The following is an 18,063-nucleotide window of genomic DNA, read 5'->3' on the forward strand; positions in this document are numbered from 1 at the left end:
ATAGCTCTTTGCTCTCCCTCTGAACAGAAATCTGGGCGGGATAACGTGGTTGCTGTGGTAGTTTGATCTATATGTACAATTTGCTCTCAAAAGTCACTCGAAGAATGTGCTGTGTGTTGTCTGAATCTGGGTGGGATTACGTGGTTGCTGTGGTAGTTTTGAGTGGTGTTGTGATTTAAGCCAAGAAACGTGTACTCATCAGAAAACCATTTGTGAACCTTCATTTTTTTTACACTGATTTGCCTACATTTATAAACAATAACTATCTTGTGTGAATTCTAAAATATTTCTGTCATGACAACTCTCGAAGGGATTGGCATGGTAATGTACATTACAATGTTAATGTATTTGGTCTTGGCGGAACAGATCTGCTGCTGCTGCAGAGCAAATACCGAGACTTGCTACTGCCAATACATCCATAACATGCTGCTGTGAGCATGTAAGAAATACTGCAGCTGCAAATATAACATACATGAAATAACCCACTTTTTGTCTGGCCCATGAGCTAACTAAGTTAATTTAACTTTATCCCCCACTTTCCTCACTACAATAAACCAATGTATTTAAAGTTGCATACCTTTATGCAGTGTACTTGTCAAGAGAATGACCTGGTAAGGACAGTGTTATGGTTAGTGACTGATCAGTGCAAGAAAAACAAAAACAAATTAATATTACGCTTTTACTCAAAATTCATTTTAAACCACCATAGACTGTTTGTATTAACTTCTGATCGCGATCTAGTGTGGATTTTAGTCATGTTGTTGAAATATATGCTTAGCATTTATAATAAACATCCATTATTGATATGAAAATAGCTCCAATCACATGAAAATCACACACAAACCATACTATCATAATCGTGTGCTTATTACCTCCTTGTTTCACATGTAGAAATATTGGGTTTGTTTTTCGCGGAGCTCAAGTAGGACAGCGTCATCCAGAAGCACCTACAAGCGTAGCCATAGTTTAGTCCACGTACAACAACGTTATCTTCAAATTACACATAAATAAAGCCTCTTTTCATACAACAATTCGAAAACTGTAAAGACAACCAACTATAACGTCACTTTGCTAACTTTATTCTTACCTTAAGTTTAGTGCAGACTTCTCTTCGTCTGGAATGTGCAGGGTTTCCAAACCAAAAATGCAAAGGGAAGTAATTATTTTGTACTGAGTAAATAAAACAAGGTTATTGTTTGTCATGTGTGTACCTAAGAAGATTGGCTGGGATTATGTAGATAAATTTTGTAAAGGAAAAAAATGCACAATGTCTTGTATTTTGAACAAATGCAGAATAATTCACAACTAGATATATTCATGTAATGATACAAACTTAACATTTTATTGTTAATATCAGATTTAATTATGTAACATTTACATCCACTCAGATTTATTTTTTTCAGTGTGCACATCTTCGTCATTACGCTAAACATGGAGAATTCGGAACAATGGTGTTTCGAATTGTGTGATAAAAAGCAGTTTCAAACGTTTTATAAAATACATAACCTAAATGTGCAACACTTTACGTTTTATTAACAAATTATATGTAATATATAATTATTTAACTTACACTGGAAAGTTTTCCGCGACATCTCGCGAGGTCTGGCCAAAAAATCTCACAATTTATATCCAGAACATGATGCATGATGGGATACACTTAGCCTTGAAAACCGCTCCGAAGCGGTATTGAAGATAGTGTGGGTTTAGTGTGCATTAAGGGCACTGCACTTGGGCAATTTTAAGACATGGGACAGTCTTGCGCACTTACTTCCTGTCGAATGCACGCGCTCTCAAGTGGCCAAGATCACAAGTGTGGGTATTTGGACAGAGCTAGAGTGTGTGTGTGCTATTCTTATAGTCCTACTAATATGAGGCAACTGTGAACTGGTAATGAGTGCTGATGAGTCCGGGCAAAAGATTATGGGAAATGGAGTCTTGAGTGAATAGCAAGGTTCAGAATGGAGTGCCCTCTAGGGCTCATGGGCACTCCAGCTGGAGATCATGACACTTTATATATTTTTTTTGTTTCTGATAGTTTTTGTTTCTTTTCATTTTGTTTTTGTTTTTGCCTGTCAAGGCACCTTTTAAGAGCTTATATTTAGTTGTGGGTATCAAAAGAGTGATGGAGAACTATGTGTTTTTACTGAGCACTTATTTCCATATTTGAATGAAGAGCAAACAAATGTCCAAATGGAAATAAATCTGTCGAATATTTTGCATCTGAGAAAAGGTTTTGCATGAAAAGTAATGTATAAATATACAAATATGTGTGTTGGGATCATTGCCTGTTGCTGCAGGTATCTGCTGGGATTTTGTCATTAGTTTTGTCTTGTATTACATTTTAATGCTTAAACTCTCGTTTATTTAATTGTGTTTGTGGAAAGAACATATAGAATATCAACAGTTTCAGGTTCCATACATACTTTAAATCCACCACCAATGGATAGGCTGTTTCAGTTGCTTTTTTTCTCAGGTGAGTATTTTTTAACAATGTTTTAGTAAATATGTCTTTAAACACTTTTGAAAAATAAAATAGAATCCCAGATTTGTGCTTTGACACAATTCATTCTCACAGGTCACTGGACTAGTTTTTGCTCTAAAAATACATAAACATGACCCAGTGGCTGAAATTAAAATATGTAACCAAGTCAATTTCTGAAGCTGTAATTCACAATAACTTCAGTGAAAATCTAAAAATATCACTTTTTAACTGTTATTTGTAGCATATAAAAGTATTTTTAATTGATGAACTTAAAAGTCAAAGGAGATTGTCCCAAGGTATTTTTATGCACAATGTTTGAAAAACAATTTGTTTAATTAGAGTTCCCTTTCACGGGAACTCAAAGCTGCATAATGATGCAATGGGAATATATTACTTGACTGATGATACTAAAGCAATGCTCATAAGGAGTTGCATCATATCACTGTTATAAGTGCACATTTGCGGCATCATATCAGATTTTTTTCTTTAGTGTACATTAGTCAGCTAGTTGTTCCAGTGACTCACCATTAAGTGGATTATTTCCCTTTTTGAGAGTTGCACCAGAGGCTTTCAGGAAATGCATTCATCCTTGTATGCTTTTATCTTTGGTGACGATGTACGTACAAAATGTGCATCTCCTGTTTGGGAGTTTGCCATGTGGGGGCTGTGCTGAGGGACATCACCACTCTCGCTGCAAACTCCTGAGTAAAATAATAATCCTTGAACAGTATGTCAGAATGTTTTCTACTGAGCTCCACATATAGTATAATTCCATTCACGAGTTCACACTTACATATAATAAACAGAGTAAAGGTTATGCGTATTTGGCGTGCTGTCCGAGGGGAGGGCTCCGAGCTCGGAATTTGGCCCAAACCCACAATACCCCTCAAAAAGCAACAGAGCAAAGGACAGCCACCCGACTGATGGATGATGGATGAGGAACAGTATGATTTGGGGCGCTCGATCGGGAAGCCCACACTGCTTCTTGATGGGAGCAGCTCGCGGCATCAGACCGGTGAGCCCTATCGACTGATAAAGGAGGAGCAGCGTGTTTTGGGCTGTCAGACCGGGGGCCCTTACTGCCTCCAACGTGAGCAGCTTGCAGCGCTGGGAAGATGGGCCCCACTAGCCGATGGACGAAGAGCAGCGTGATTTGGGAAGCCTGATCAGGAGGGCTCACACCTCACTCTTGACGGGAGAAGCTCTCAGCATCAGACAGGTGAAGGGCTGAAGGACAATAACGGAGTGGATGGGGCTTGAATCGCCTGACCGGGAAGGTCCACGTAGCTTTTGACGGGAGCAGCTCACAGCGTCAGATGAGTAGCCTTTACTGGCCGATGGATGGGTTGAACTAAATTTGAAGTGCCCAGCTGGGAGAACTTCGCAGCATCCGACGGGAGTTCAATACTCACAGCATCAGACGGGTAAGCCTCGCCAGTAGTTGGATGGAGAATGTAAGGTTTGCTCGAACGGGAGGCTCTCGCAGCATCCGACGGGAGTTCAATATTCAAACAATTTGAGTTGTCTAAGAGGGTAGATGCTACGAGGATCACTTCTGCGTAATTGTTCAACAAAATCCAACAGACTGCTTCTGATAATACGTCAAGAAATCTTGGGGCTGCTTTTCATCCGAAAGTTAAGTGTACAGCGAAATAGAATTTCTTGTGCTAGCATACCCCGAATAGGTGGCATGAATCTGGATGGATAGGCATCACTTTGAAAGCTGAGGTGATGTCGACTTTGGCCAGCCAAGAGCCAAAACCCACAATTTTTATCATATCGATCGCATGATCGATGTCTTGCTATTTGAGAGAATGTTTGTCAAGAGTAATCAAGGTGTTTATGCTTGAAAACGGGGAGTTATGTAGAGCTGACAGATTGATTAAAAGGTGTTTCTTACCTAAGCATTTTCCTAATAGCCACTCCAATGGGCTAAAGCAAAAACTGAGAAGGCAGAGCATTGAAAGGGCTGATCATGAACCCTCATTTAGTTCGCGCTGCCTATGGGGGAAGGCTGAACAGATTATTTCATTGAAACAGCTGAACACAATAGAAAACTCTTAAAATGGCAATGTTTAAAGTAACTGAAAAATCCCCGCAGTCTATTGGCAGTTGGAATCAGACACGGGAAGCAGGGAAAGTAAAGATGAGAGTAGGGTTGTTACAATTCCTCGATTCAATTCGAGTATGGTTTTAAAAATCCTTGATTGCAATTTCCCGTGTCGAGTAACTGGCTGTTTCTAAGACTGCATGATATATTAAACCAATTTAAAATCATAAAGCATAATACTATTGTGAATTCACAAAAGCAACATAAATGTTATTTAGCCAAAGATTAGATCACACAGTGGCGGGTAAAAACAATCGTCGGGTCATTGGCGTCCTCTGTAGGCTTTTATTATATAATGCTTAATGTACATTATATTGTTTATAATACATTATGTTAAGTTTTGTTCAACAAAACCATATTGTTACTTGCTTTAGATACTTTATTTAAACCTATTATGGCCTCATTGCTATTATCTATGTATTTTATGTAATTTTAGAGGCTATTGTTGATTAGGCCTATTTTTATTACCATAAAAATAAATATAATTATCCAATTAATTATCAGAATAATCTACTGGTACTAGGATCTGTGTTCGGATGTTGTGAGCCACTGAGGTGGCTCTGAGGCGACAGCATTTGGTGGGACGGGCAGTAAGGTTGCTGTGAAAAGAGAATATTGTGACTTTGAATGAAGTAGAGAGCTGTGAGGGAGAGGAGCAGGAACCACAATTGTCAGCGGAGGCAGCCTCACGCTTAAATCGGCCTCTGGGCTAGTGTCTGCTATGGGAGCTGGAGGCCACTGAAAATAAAAAGGGTTATTAGTAGCGGGAGGAAAAGACTGAGATGTGTGGGCCTGTGTTGCAAGCGGAGGCAGCTTAACGCTTACTTCTGCTGCAGTAGGCCACGGGAAGTGAGTGGGGTTTGTGACATCTTGAAGAGCCCGTGTAGACTACACCGCTAGTGGAGTCATACTCACGCTAGCGTCTGCTATGGGAGCTGGAGTCCACTGAAAAGGAAAAGGGATAGAAGTAACAGGAGGGAAAGACTGAGATATGAAGGCCTGTGTTGCAAGCGGAAGCAGCTTCACACTTGCTTCAGCTGCTGTAGCTGTAGGCCGCGGGAAAGGGGAGGGGTTTGTGACATTCGGAGGAAAATGCTGGAGAGCCTGTGTAGCCTGGACTGCTAATGGAGGCAGCCTCACACTAGCGTCTGCTACGGGAGCTGGAGGCCACTAAAAAGGAAAAAATGGGTTAGAAGTAGCAGGAGGAATGTCTGAGATGTGAGGGCCTGTGTTGCAAGCGATGGCAGTCTCGTGCTTGCTTCAGCTGCTGTAGCTGTAGGCCACAGGAAAGTGGAAGGGTTTGTGACATTTGGCGGAACAAGCTGAAATGCCTGGGTAGCCTGCAATGTTGCCAACTAAGCAATTTTGTTGCTAGATTTGGCAATTTCTCAGGCCTTGTCCACACTAATACATTTTTATTTGAAAACGCATCTTTTTCTCTCCGTTTTGGCCTTCCGTCCACACTGAGACATTTTGTCAAGGAAAAACCTTTTTTGAAAACGCTCTCCAAAGCGAATAAATTTTAAAACGCTGTTGTAGTGTGGACTGTGAAAATGGAGGCTTTTGAAAACGATGAAGCATGTTTAGTCATGTGACATATTGTACCAACAGACATCTATGTTTTTACCAGTAACATTAATTGTGCAGTTATGTGCCATTCACTTTCACACTGTTGCTAAAGATATTTACTTTGAATACTCTTCATATTAGTCTTAAAAAGACAACAGAAAATGTACTCACAATTGCTGTCCTGCGGCAAAACATGAGGGAAGTTGCGTTTTAGATCAAACATGAGTGAGCGCGACATGGGCACATCAGTGAATGATGAGATTAGGGCTGTCACGATATTAGATTTTTCACACCACAGTTATTGTGGCCAAAAGAATTCATGATATCGATATATCGCGATATCTATAGAAACCTTTGGGGGAAAAACTTTATCAGTCAAATTATTTTTGACTTTGTTTATTTTGTTTGTCTTTTTTTACCCAATGCAACGAACATAAGGATACAGATAAACAGGCCACATGCATTTTCACTTCTTACATTCTCAATCTATGGCAAATTTTGTGAAGGAAGACAAGCATGTTAAGTTTCTCTGGGTTCAAACTGGAGCGAAACACTGTCTGAATGTTTCCTGAACAACTGAAAAGTCTTTCTGATGCAACACTAGTGGCGGGAATGCAAAGGATATTCTGTGCCAGTTTTGCCAACCTTGGAAAATCCTCCTCATTGTCTTTCCACCACTGCAGTGGGTCTTTATCCACAGAAATAGTGGGCAAGGCTGTGTATGCAGAAACTTCTTGAAATGCTGGTGTAGATTTTACCATGTCTGCTGATTGTTTGATCTTCTGTTTTTTCATTGTTATCATTTTGAGAATACCAGTCAAGCCTTTTGGGGCCTCAGGGATAGAGACACTGGTTCCCTCATCTTCACATTCTCCTCTGGCAGAAGACTCCTGTGAGAGAGTACAAGTGCTACCTACATTGTCAGAAGACTCCTGCGTGAGATGCTGATCTAGATGTCTTTTAATTGAATCTGCCTCTTCCATGAAGTTCAACTTGAAGCGGGGGTCAAGTACGCAGGCCATGTTAATCACTGTAGATGAACCAAAGAGAACATAAATTATTAACGGAGCTCATAAAACACAATCAGTCATGATGAGTAGTAATGATATAAGACTATGAATAAGGTGAGGTTGGAGAAATTTGTGGTACCAGCCTACTCACCATTAGCCATATTGGAATCCTCATACCGCTCTTGTAAATTCTTGCAGATTGCATGTTTCATACTCCTCACCAGGCTGCTGTCATCATCCTTTTCTGCCAGGATGGATTCAGTCAGATGCTGAAGGACAGGCTTCAGAGATGAGATTGTGATACAGGTCTCTGCAGCCAGGGAATCAGTAAAGGTTCTGAGTGGCTTCAGCACCTTACATGTGTCCTCAAGTGTAGAGATGTGTGACCCCCTTAGCACAAGATGCCTGGTATTTCTGTCAGCCATGAGAGTTGCTGTCACTGCAACATGTTGTTCAACAAATCTGCCAACATTATATTATATGAAGTTAGAAAAATGTTCCTAATCTACACAACAGGCTTGCTGAGAAGCATACAGCAGATGTGTGTGTGCGTGCGCGTGTGTCAGAGTGAGAAAAGGCAAGTGAGTTTGTAAAACTAAAGCATTTCTTTATCTGTTGTTTTCATTTACATTTTTGTTTTCATGCACCCTTTGCCTTTTAAGCATAAGAAAACTTATGCTGAGTTGACACTGACAGAATAATTAAATGAACAGGATTATTGCCATGCACAAGAAATTCAAACCTACCTAGAAATCATGTCGTACGTAGACCCCCATCTAGTCACAACGTCGTGGATCAAGGTATGTTGAGGAAGATTAAGTTCTGCTTGCTTTTTCGCCAGCTCTCTCCTTCTCTTCCATGGGTGGTTAAATCCTTTTACGACACTCCTGCAAGCCCTCACAGCAGCATCCACTTGGTCAATCTTCAGGGCCTTTCCAAGTGCAAGATTTAAATTATGTTCAAAGCAGCTGAGCCAGTTTGATGGGAGGAGGGATTTAAATGCAGCCTTCATATTTGTGCCATTGTCAGTAGTGACACACTCCACTGCTGAATTCCCCACTCTTTAATTAGGTTTTCGTATGTCTCTTTAATGTTCTCAATGGTGCGGTCATCAGGTAAAAATGCAGTCTCTAGACATGCAGCTTTCATTTCCCATGCTGGTGTGGTGAAATTAACTGTTAAGCTCATATAGGGGTGTCCAGTATTACTGGTCCAGAGATCAGTTGTAAATGCAAAGTGTTTGGCCTCAGCCAAAGTGTTGGTAATCTCATCTTTTAATTTTAAGTACATGTCTTCTTGGGATTTTGTATTTTGGAGCAACTGTTTTCACCAGTGCATTAAATCCTGGCCTCTCTACTATTCTAAAGGGCATAATGTCCTTTGCAATGAAGAAGGCTAGTGACTCAGTGATGGCTGTGTCCTCACATGCACTAGCCATGTCTGCTTTCCTCTTCCTTTCCACAGAATCAAAAAGTGTCAGCTGACCTGAGACTCTGGTCTTTTCTGTCTTCTTTGAAGCGCTCTATGATATAACAATAGAGAAAATACTGTCAAGATCAACAGTATGATGAATAAATATTAACATCAAAACTGATACTTTAACCTGTTAACTTGCATACCCCTATTGTAAGCTCTTTAACCTATGGTTGCGCCTGCGCCACCACAGATGAGGCATTAAGTGCATGGCACTGCGACAAACTTAAAAGAATCACCCTTTATTTAAATATAAAAACACAGAAAACCCTTGTTAACAGGTTAATGTAACATTTCCCATTCCATGATTAGTAAAATAATCGCAATTTACTCTCTGTAAAAGGGCGTAATCCGCAGGGTGACGGACACGGAGGTGGGTAAAAAGGTTGGTGGTGTTGCCCCCCTTCGCACTGACCGTAGCCCGACAGATTCTGCAGATTGGGTTGTCTAAGGAGCTCTTTTCTTTGAATCCGAAAAGCTCCCATACTGGGGAGCTTACTTTTTTCGGGTGTGGACAAAGCCTCTCACTCTCCAGCTCGGACGACATGATTCTTGCGCGCGCTGCATCTTCTTCTTGTTTGACACTGGTGTCAGCGTTAAGGCACAATACTGCCACCTGGGAGGTCAACCAGGTACTGACGCTGGAGAATTTACATGTCGTGTTATCATAAGTGTCCTGTTCATTTTAAATATCATGGTTATCACCAATACCGGTATATCGTCACACCCTAAATTAACACGATGTCGATATTTCATAATTTGAATATCACGGTTATCGTCCATACCGGTATATCGCGACACCCCTAGATGAGATATTTCTGTAAATAAAATGATCCTGAAGAAAAATGATGAAACTTATTATGTCTGTTCCATCTGTATAATCTCAGTGAGGTTTTATACATGCGCAGTAAGGCGAATTTAACATTTTCAGACATTTCAGTGTGGATGAGAAACTTTTGGAAAACGTTTGAAAACGCTAATGTGGACGGAGAGTGTTTTGAAACGAAATCTCAGTTTTTTTAAATGTATCCGGCTTAATGCAGACATAGTGTCAGAGTACCCTAGCAACTTGTTTTTCAAAGCACCTAGTGACAAATTTAGCTATTTTAAAAATGTATTTGGAAACTTTTAAAAGTAATAAAATGATAAAAAGACATGCATTTTCCTCTTAACCACACAAAAAGAACAAAATTTCAATAAACAGCTAGCCAGCCAAGCGGCACATCAGCTAGTTGACACTTTGAGAGAGGTGCCAAGCAGTACACACATAATATGTGAATTAAGTAGCTAGTTGCACTTGTTCAATCATAGTTTATTCATGATACACCTTAACTGTTATTTATCTGAGTGATTTCAGTGTGTATTCTACGCACTTTTTGCGTCATGGTTACATAATGACATTAACATCCAATGATGTTGCGACATCATTTAACAACTTTTAGCAACAAGTGACCTGCCTTTAGCGATTTTACCTGAAAATTATTTGGCAACACTGGTGGCCTGCGCCCTTAGCGGAGGCAGCCTTGCGCTAGTGTCTGATACAGGAGCTGGAGGCCCGGCTGCATATGATGCTGCGGCAGGAAGAGCCGCGGTGAAATGCTGAGCCGAAGTGGGAAGCGAGTGTGGTTTTGCTGAGGTGAGATCTGGGGCTCGGCCCAGGCTCACTGAAGGCCTACCGCAGCGACTCAACGCTCAAGGAGAGCCGGGTCTTCTGCGAGACGATGGTGGTGTTGAGCAAGGCGAGTTTGGGGTCTTCTGAGCTTTGCTCAATCTATTGGCCACCTTGGGGCAGGAGTAAATTTAGGAGTGAGGTCGGCTAATTGCAGGGTGACGTATAGATCGTACAGATCTGCTTTGTTCACCCTCCACAAGAACTGTGCGTCGGAATTAATCAGCGCTTGCCTCCGGCTTAATACTTCCCAATCGGAGGAATTGTTGGCACGGCCGAATGATAGGAGGATGCCAGGGAAGAAGTTGGAAGTGTCGCCGGTAGAGGCGAGGGTAGGCCTCAGCGTTGTGAAAAGCGTGTGGCTGGTCGAGCAGAGCGGCAGCTTCGATAAAGCCTGGGGCTCGGCGGCGATGTCTGGCGGAGATGTCTTGCTCCTCTTGTGTTAATTAGGTTAATTATCTGAACGTGTTCCTCCCGAACTTTGTTAATAAAACATCATAAAGTGGGTCTCTGAAACTATAAAGCTGCATTACTTGCAGGTGTATTCATTGCCGCCCAGAGCAAAGATTCACCAAATGTCAAATGCCAATCCCAGAACAGGAACACTCCCCAATTAAAGAAAAAAACATTTGTGGAGGTCATCCTCCAGGAGTTACTCAGAATAGATGTGAACATTTTTCATTAACAAGTACACTCAGTGCCAAGAAGAGTCGAGAGCAGTATACTTAAAGATATGAAGAAATGTGAATTATCAGAATATTGCATGTTTGTTAAATGTAATCAAGGGCATACATAGTATATATATTGTATATATATATATATATATATTCATTTTTGAATCCCTATCATGAGGATCATCACATTTTGACTTGATCGCCATCAAAAAATTGACAATTGTGACCAAATTTTATAGCTCACCTAAAAAAGATGCTTCATCTCAAAAATCCCTAATACCATGCCTGGTTAAGTGTTTGCATGTGTATTTCTGCACACTGTAACATTCTATACTTTTCTCAACAGGATTCTGTTCATTTACTGGGGGCATCTCACGTGAGTATGTTATAATTCAGGAACAGAAGACTTGGAAACAGGCACAAGCTTACTGCACAGCGAATCACATTGACTTGGCTACTGTTCAAAGTGATGAAGACTGGGCGAATCTACGAGATGTAGTTAAAAAAAGTACTAAGACGGCTTGGATTGGACTGTACAATGACATCAATAGCTGGCGGTGGTCTTATCAAAATAAGGAAATTGCATTCAGCACTTGGAGTTCTGGAGAACCAAACAACTATGGTGGATATGAGGCTTGTGGTATGAAGCAGGGTAGCTCATGGAATGATTATGATTGCAATAGTCTATTTCCATTTTTTTGCTTCAACGGTAAGAAATGATAGAAACAATGTTATTAATGTAAATATTCTGAGGGGACAATGTAGTCAGCCTAGCATACTAATAAGCCAGTGTTCCTCAGCTCTTGCCCTCGAGGGCCAATGCCCTGCAGAGTTTAGGTCCAACCCTAATCAAACACACCTGAGCAAGCTCATGAAGGTCTTCAGGATCCCTGGAAAATTACAGGTAAGTGAGTTTGATCAGGGTTTGAGCAGTGGCCCTCCAGGACTAGATTTGAGGAAACCCTGTAATAAATTATAAATAATCTCTAACTACCATCCAGAATAATCCAGAATCATTTAGTAGTTAACATAAGGCCTGTGTTATATTGTACACACAAGAAGTTGTAAGCAAAACAGCTTCATAACAGCTACAGTGAGCTCATTTTATGCTTTCATGGTGACATTATTTCTGCTTCTGTAATGTGGATAAACTCAAGAGTATTGAGTATTTCCTTTAACAATCATAATTATTATAATTATAAGTTATTGCACATTTGATTGTGATAAAATGTAAGTTTAATGGAGAGGAAGATCAAATTTTTTTCTATATCAAGAGCTACACTGAATATGTTAAACTGCATTTAAAATGGCTTTGTATTGTCTTCTAGATATGTACTGCTTCACAGTGGCACTTGTTTTGAATTATTTTCATTTTGGTTTGTTCAATAGAAAATCCAACCATACTGTTGGATCTGATTTAAGGTATTTATGCACATGAGGCATTTCAAAACAGGTGATCACTGCTTCTTAACAGGGCCGCTGCTGGTCAAATGGGTGCCCTAAGCAGGATTGTATTGTTGTGCCCCCCTCCCTCAAATATTATGGAAGTAAAAAAAAAAACACCTACTATAGGGGTCAAAATAGAACTTTAATAAAATATACAAGTAAATAAATTGTATTATTTACAAATTACAAATCTAGACAGTTACCTATGGCTATGATTTTTATAATACAGTTGTCTGATTGATTTTATAGTCTCAAGCATTCAGAAATCATGCAAAAGAAAATTAAGCAGTTTTACAATGATAAAACCATGGTTATTTTTTGTAAGGGTTGTGATGTCCACATGTTTTTTGTTGAAGAAATTATAGAGGCTGTGTCATCTATATAGCCTATAGCAAAAAGGTGGCCAAAAATTAAAGATTAAGTGGATATTTGAATTAAATGTTTGGTCAATAGCCTATTAAACAAGGATTTGATTGTCCTTTAAAGGGGTCATATGATGTGATTTCAAGTTTTCCTTTCTCTTTGAAGTGATACAAGCTCTTTGGTGCATAAAGAAGATCTGTAAAGTTGCAAAGACTAAAGTCTCAAATCCAAAGAGATATTCTTTATAAAAGTTAAGAGTCAAAACACTACTTTGTTTGGCCTTCCGAGCTTTGTAAAAATCGACGCGTTTCAGAAAGGCTCATAGAGGAGAAACACAGTATGTGGAAAATAATGTTTTTTTAACCTTAAACCGCATAAACACATTTCATTACACCAAATACACAAAATAATGTTCTTTTTAGCAACATCATATGACCCCTTTAAGCGAATTGACGAATTATAACATACTATATGAGTGCATCACCCCACTAAGTGAGTTGGGGGAGTGGTTAGTGTGCTCGACTGGCTTGATGACATCTCAGGTTCAAATCCAGGGTGATGCATACATATTCATATAATTATAATAAACAATTAAAAGTTGTGTTTTTATTGTTCTGTTCTTGTAATGTGTTGTAACTGCTCTTAACTGTTTGCTAGGGGAATTTGTATATTTGTATAAGTGTTTAATATGGTGTTTGTGAATATTTGGCGTGGATTGTTTAATACAGTTTGGAAAAGGGATATCCCCTGTCTTTGTTCTTCATTTTTTTTTTTTGCCTTTATCAAAACTTTGTTACACCATAACCAGTAGGACCTCTTGCAAAACCCCCTTTTACTCCTATAACAGGCCCGGTTTAAAATAGTCGGGACAGTTATAGATTGGTGCCCGAACAGGGACATTTGCAAAAAGACGTCTTATGTCTGTTTATTACTTGTTGTCTGTTGTGTTTCAGTCATGTCTGTCACATCACACGATGCAGAGAATGAGTGCGAACCCAATCCTGATTTCACTGCAGGCCCGTTTGTTACGAGAAGAGATTCACAGCCTGTGCAAGAGCTCATCCATACTTTCAGTGAATTATATATCAATTCTGACAAAGATAATGATTCCAACATTCCTCTTGATGACCCACTTCCCCCCACCTCCTCCTCCTGATGACGTAGTTTCTGATAATCACCCTTCAAGACAGGTAACGGATTCATTGACCAACCGCATCTGGAAGGTGAAGTTCAAGCCTGCACCCAAAAAGTGAGTCAATGTTGTTCACACTCTGAATTTATGGAGCAGTGTCAGTTGTTGGAGGAAAAGTTGACCTACAAGATAGAAAGGGAGTGTGAGAGAGTTAAAAAAAATGACTGAGCTGAGTATATGTGATTTAGGGAAGTCAGTGGTGGATTGTTTGAAGAGGAGAGATGCACTGATCGACAATAAGCCTTATAAGTCATATGCTCATGTCATGTCTACTCCAGTTTCTCTTCCTTTGCTCACCCCTGCCTTGTCAAGAAACTCCAATCGACCACGTACTGAGCAACTTCATCAATGTACTCACAACCTTCCTGATATGGCAACGACTGCTCCCTATCGTCCTCCGGTAAGGGTTGAATTCCCACAATTTGGTTCAGACGAAGACAATGGTCCTATTACTTTTGTTGAACGTGGTGAGGAGTATTTTGCACTCAGACCACTCATCGACTCAGAAATACTAGCTTCTCTCACTTCAGTGTTACAGGGGCTAGCAGAGAGAAGACACATTTTCACTTGGGGCCAGTTCAAACAAGATTTCCTGCATGCTTTCTTATCTGACGATTACGAAGCTGAAGCTGCCAAGCATTTGCTGGAAAGAAAACAAGGTCCAAAAGAATCAATGCGAGATTTTGCATATCATTATCGTGCTTTTTGTTTAAGATGGAAGAAGGAGATGTCTGAGAAGGAGATCGTACAGTCAATTTTGAGAAACTGCAATCCTCGACTCGCAAGTTTGTTAACTGGCACTGTAAGTAAGAGAGGTGAGCGAGCTAGCGAGAGTTGGCATGCAAATTGAGAGAGATTTTGAAGAAGCCAAGAAGTATTGGAGTCAGGCTAATGCTGAAATGCAGAAGCGCAGAAACCAAACCGACAGAGACACCCATCCCAAGGCCAATCCATGACACACTCGTATTCTACAGTCTGCTTCTAATGCCAATCTGTTCAACTTGTCAACTTGAAGATACTCACCCTGCCAATATTGATCCATGGGAGATATTTTCAAGCCATGATTGATACAGGAAGTTCGCTGACTCTACTACAGGAATCCTGTTGGAGACAGTTGAGACACAAAGAACAGCTGAATTCCAGTCGTGGTCAGACCTTCAAGCAAGCCAACGGCCAAGTGTTATCTGCTTTGGGGGTGTGGAACTGTGAATGCGAAGTGCAAGGAAGGAGGTATGATTTGACTTTGTATGTTATGAAGGATGAAGATCTCACTGTACCCGTCATCCTTGCCTGCCTCAAACCACTGCCAAGAGGAAACATTCTTATTCATGCCTTTCAATTATCACAATGCATTGCTGTCTTTCTACCTTGCATTACCCTTACCAAAAGAGTCGCGTGAAACACAGACCTTTGTGCATCAACTGGTTACCAGTGCAGACATGTCTCCAGAATGTTAGCTCCGACTTAAACATCTGCTGAGAGAATGGCCCACTGTTTGCACCAATGAAATAGGACACACTGATGTAGTCAAACACCGCATCATTACAACCAGTGAAGTACCCATCCACAAGAAACCATACCGAGTATCAGCTGAGAAACAACAATTCATCGAACAAGAAATCAAAGTAATGTTGGACAAGAAGATCATCAGACCCTCATTTTCTTCATGGGCAGCACCTGTGGTCCTGGTACCGAAGAAGGGAGGTGGTCAGCGATTCTGTATTGATTTTAGAGGTTTAAACTCAAAGATGTAATTGGACGGTTACCCCACGCCTCAAGTACATGAGATCCTTGAGTCTCTGCACGGAGCTACTATTTTCAATACCCTTGACCTCAAAAGCGGGTATTGGCAAGTTGAAATGGAGCCAGAGAGTATTCCCAAAACTGCTTTCACCACATCATTAGGGCTATATGAATTTCTCCGTCTACCCTTCGGCCTTTAAAACCACGTTCCAGCGATTGATGGAGTTGGTGCTGAAAGACGTAAGGGGTAAGAGTGGTTTTGTATACATTGACGATGTGGTAGTTTACTCCAAGTCTGAGGAAGAACATCTAGTCCACCTAAAAGCAGTCTTCCAGTGTCTAAGCCGAGCGGGTCTCACCCTGAACCTCCAGAAGTGTAACTTGATGCAGAAATCTATGACGTTTTTAGGACATGTAATTTCAGCAGGAGGAATCAAAACTGACCCTGCTAAAATTGAAGCTGTTGCTAACTTTCCTGTCCCCAAGTCTCTGAAAGAAGTGCAACGTTTCTTAGGTATAGCAGGATGGTACCACAGATTTATCCCTCAGTTTTCAGAGAAAGCCGCCGCATTACATGCCTTGAAAAGAAAAGGAGCTACCTGGACTTGGACTGAGGAATGTCAGAGTTCTTTTGAATTGATCAAGCATGAATTGATCAGTGCCCCGGTTTTAATGGCCCCAGATTTGTCAAAGTCTTTTAGAGTCTAAACTGACGCTAGTGATGTTGGTTTGGGAGCAGTCTTGACCCAAGATATAGATGGTGTGGAACTTTGCCTCGCGTCTGTTACAAGGAGCTGAGAAATCGTATTCAGTCTTGGAGAAGGAGTGTTGTGCGGTGATATGGGCAGTCGAAAAATGGTGACCATACTTGGAAGGACGACCATTTGAGGTGATCACTGATCACGCAGCTCTAACCTGGGTATTTAACCACCCAAAATCCATTCGCCTTCAAGAGTGTGATTTCACTGTCAAGTATCGCAAGGGTCAATGCAACATTGTACCAGATACCTTCTCACGCAGTTTCCCAGATACCTCGCCACTCACTATGCTGTCACAGGCATTTCCTGTTGAATGGTCCGACATTGCAAAAGCCCAACAGGAAGACGCAGAAATTCAAGAACTCATCACAAAAGCCAAAGCATCCATTGACCCAGATCCCACTCGCATGCATTACTTGTTGGAAAATGGACTTCTGTTCCGCAGCATGCCACAAGGACCGAAAGGACCCAAACTTCAATTAGTCATTCCTACCTGCTTAAGACAACATTTTCTCAACTACGCACACAACAACCCTCTAAGTGGACATCTTGGCAGACTCAAAACTCTGTTAAGACTTGTAGACATTTGCTACTGGCCTACTCTGCGATCAGATGTGTGGAAGCATTGTAAGGTGTGTCAGGTATGTCAGCAGCACAAACCATCTTTTGCAAAACTAGCCAGCCATATGCAGTCTACACCAGTAGTGGAACCTGGACATATGCTGGGAGTTGACCTCATGGGACCATTTCCCAAAAGTCCAAAACAGAATGAACATCTTCTGGTAATTGTGGACTACTGTTCAAAGTGGGTGGAGTTGTTTCCTTTGCGTGTCGCAAAAGCTCCACAGATCGCACGCATCCTGATGGAAGAAATCTTCACCAGATGGGGTACCCCGATGTATCCGGTATCTGACAGAGGATCCCAGTTTACTTCGCAACTTCTCTGCCTGGTCTGCAAACAATGGAGGGTCATTCAAAAACTAGCCACTACTGCACACCCTCAAACAAACCTAACAGAACGAGTCAACCGTACTCTCAAAACCATGATCGCCTCATATGTTCAAGACCATCACCGCAATTGGGATAGATGGTTGGCAGAGTTCCGTTTTTGCCATTAACTCAGCTTGGCAGGAGAATACAGGATTCACTCCAGCTTAAGTCATGCTCGGGCGAAAGCTGAAAGGTCCTTTAGAGAGAGCGATTGCAAAAACACCTGACCCAGACAGCCCAGCATACCCAGTTCTGGAGAGGTACAAAGAGTTGATCCAGACCGTGCAAAGGAATGTGGAACAAGTCCAAGAAAAACAACGTCACTACTACAACTTAAGAAGACAAGCTCTCTTCCAGGTTGGAGATTTGGTTTGGTTCGTACTCATCCTCTGTCACGGGCTACCGAAGGGTTTATGGCCAAACTTGCTGCAAAATGGAAAGGTCCTGTCAAAGTAATCAAATGCCTTGGTCCAGTAAATTACTCTGTATCTTTTGTTGATGACCCTGATCATGTAGATTCTTTTCATGCTCAAAACTTAAAGCCTTTTTATGGCACTGTTGAAACTCTTTCCTATTAAGGGGGG

The 18,063-nt window shown here is 41.0% G+C and overlaps 1 protein-coding gene across 1 annotated transcript in view; it reads left to right on the forward strand.

Moving 5' to 3' along the window:
* Nucleotides 1-7,926: 7,926 nt before the first annotated feature.
* Nucleotides 7,927-18,063, forward strand: part of LOC107687575 (C-type mannose receptor 2-like) — a 24,891-nt gene continuing 14,754 nt past the window's right edge. The window contains exons 1-4 of the mRNA XM_016484962.1: nt 7,927-7,971; nt 8,988-9,029; nt 9,123-9,276; nt 11,334-11,696. Coding sequence (XP_016340448.1) covers nt 7,927-7,971; nt 8,988-9,029; nt 9,123-9,276; nt 11,334-11,696 — 604 coding nt within the window. The remainder of the gene's footprint in view (nt 7,972-8,987; nt 9,030-9,122; nt 9,277-11,333; nt 11,697-18,063) is intronic.

Source organism: Sinocyclocheilus anshuiensis, unplaced genomic scaffold (genome assembly GCF_001515605.1).
Source record: "Sinocyclocheilus anshuiensis isolate Anshui unplaced genomic scaffold, SAMN03320099.WGS_v1.1 scaffold233, whole genome shotgun sequence".
Lineage (NCBI taxonomy): Eukaryota > Metazoa > Chordata > Actinopteri > Cypriniformes > Cyprinidae > Sinocyclocheilus > Sinocyclocheilus anshuiensis.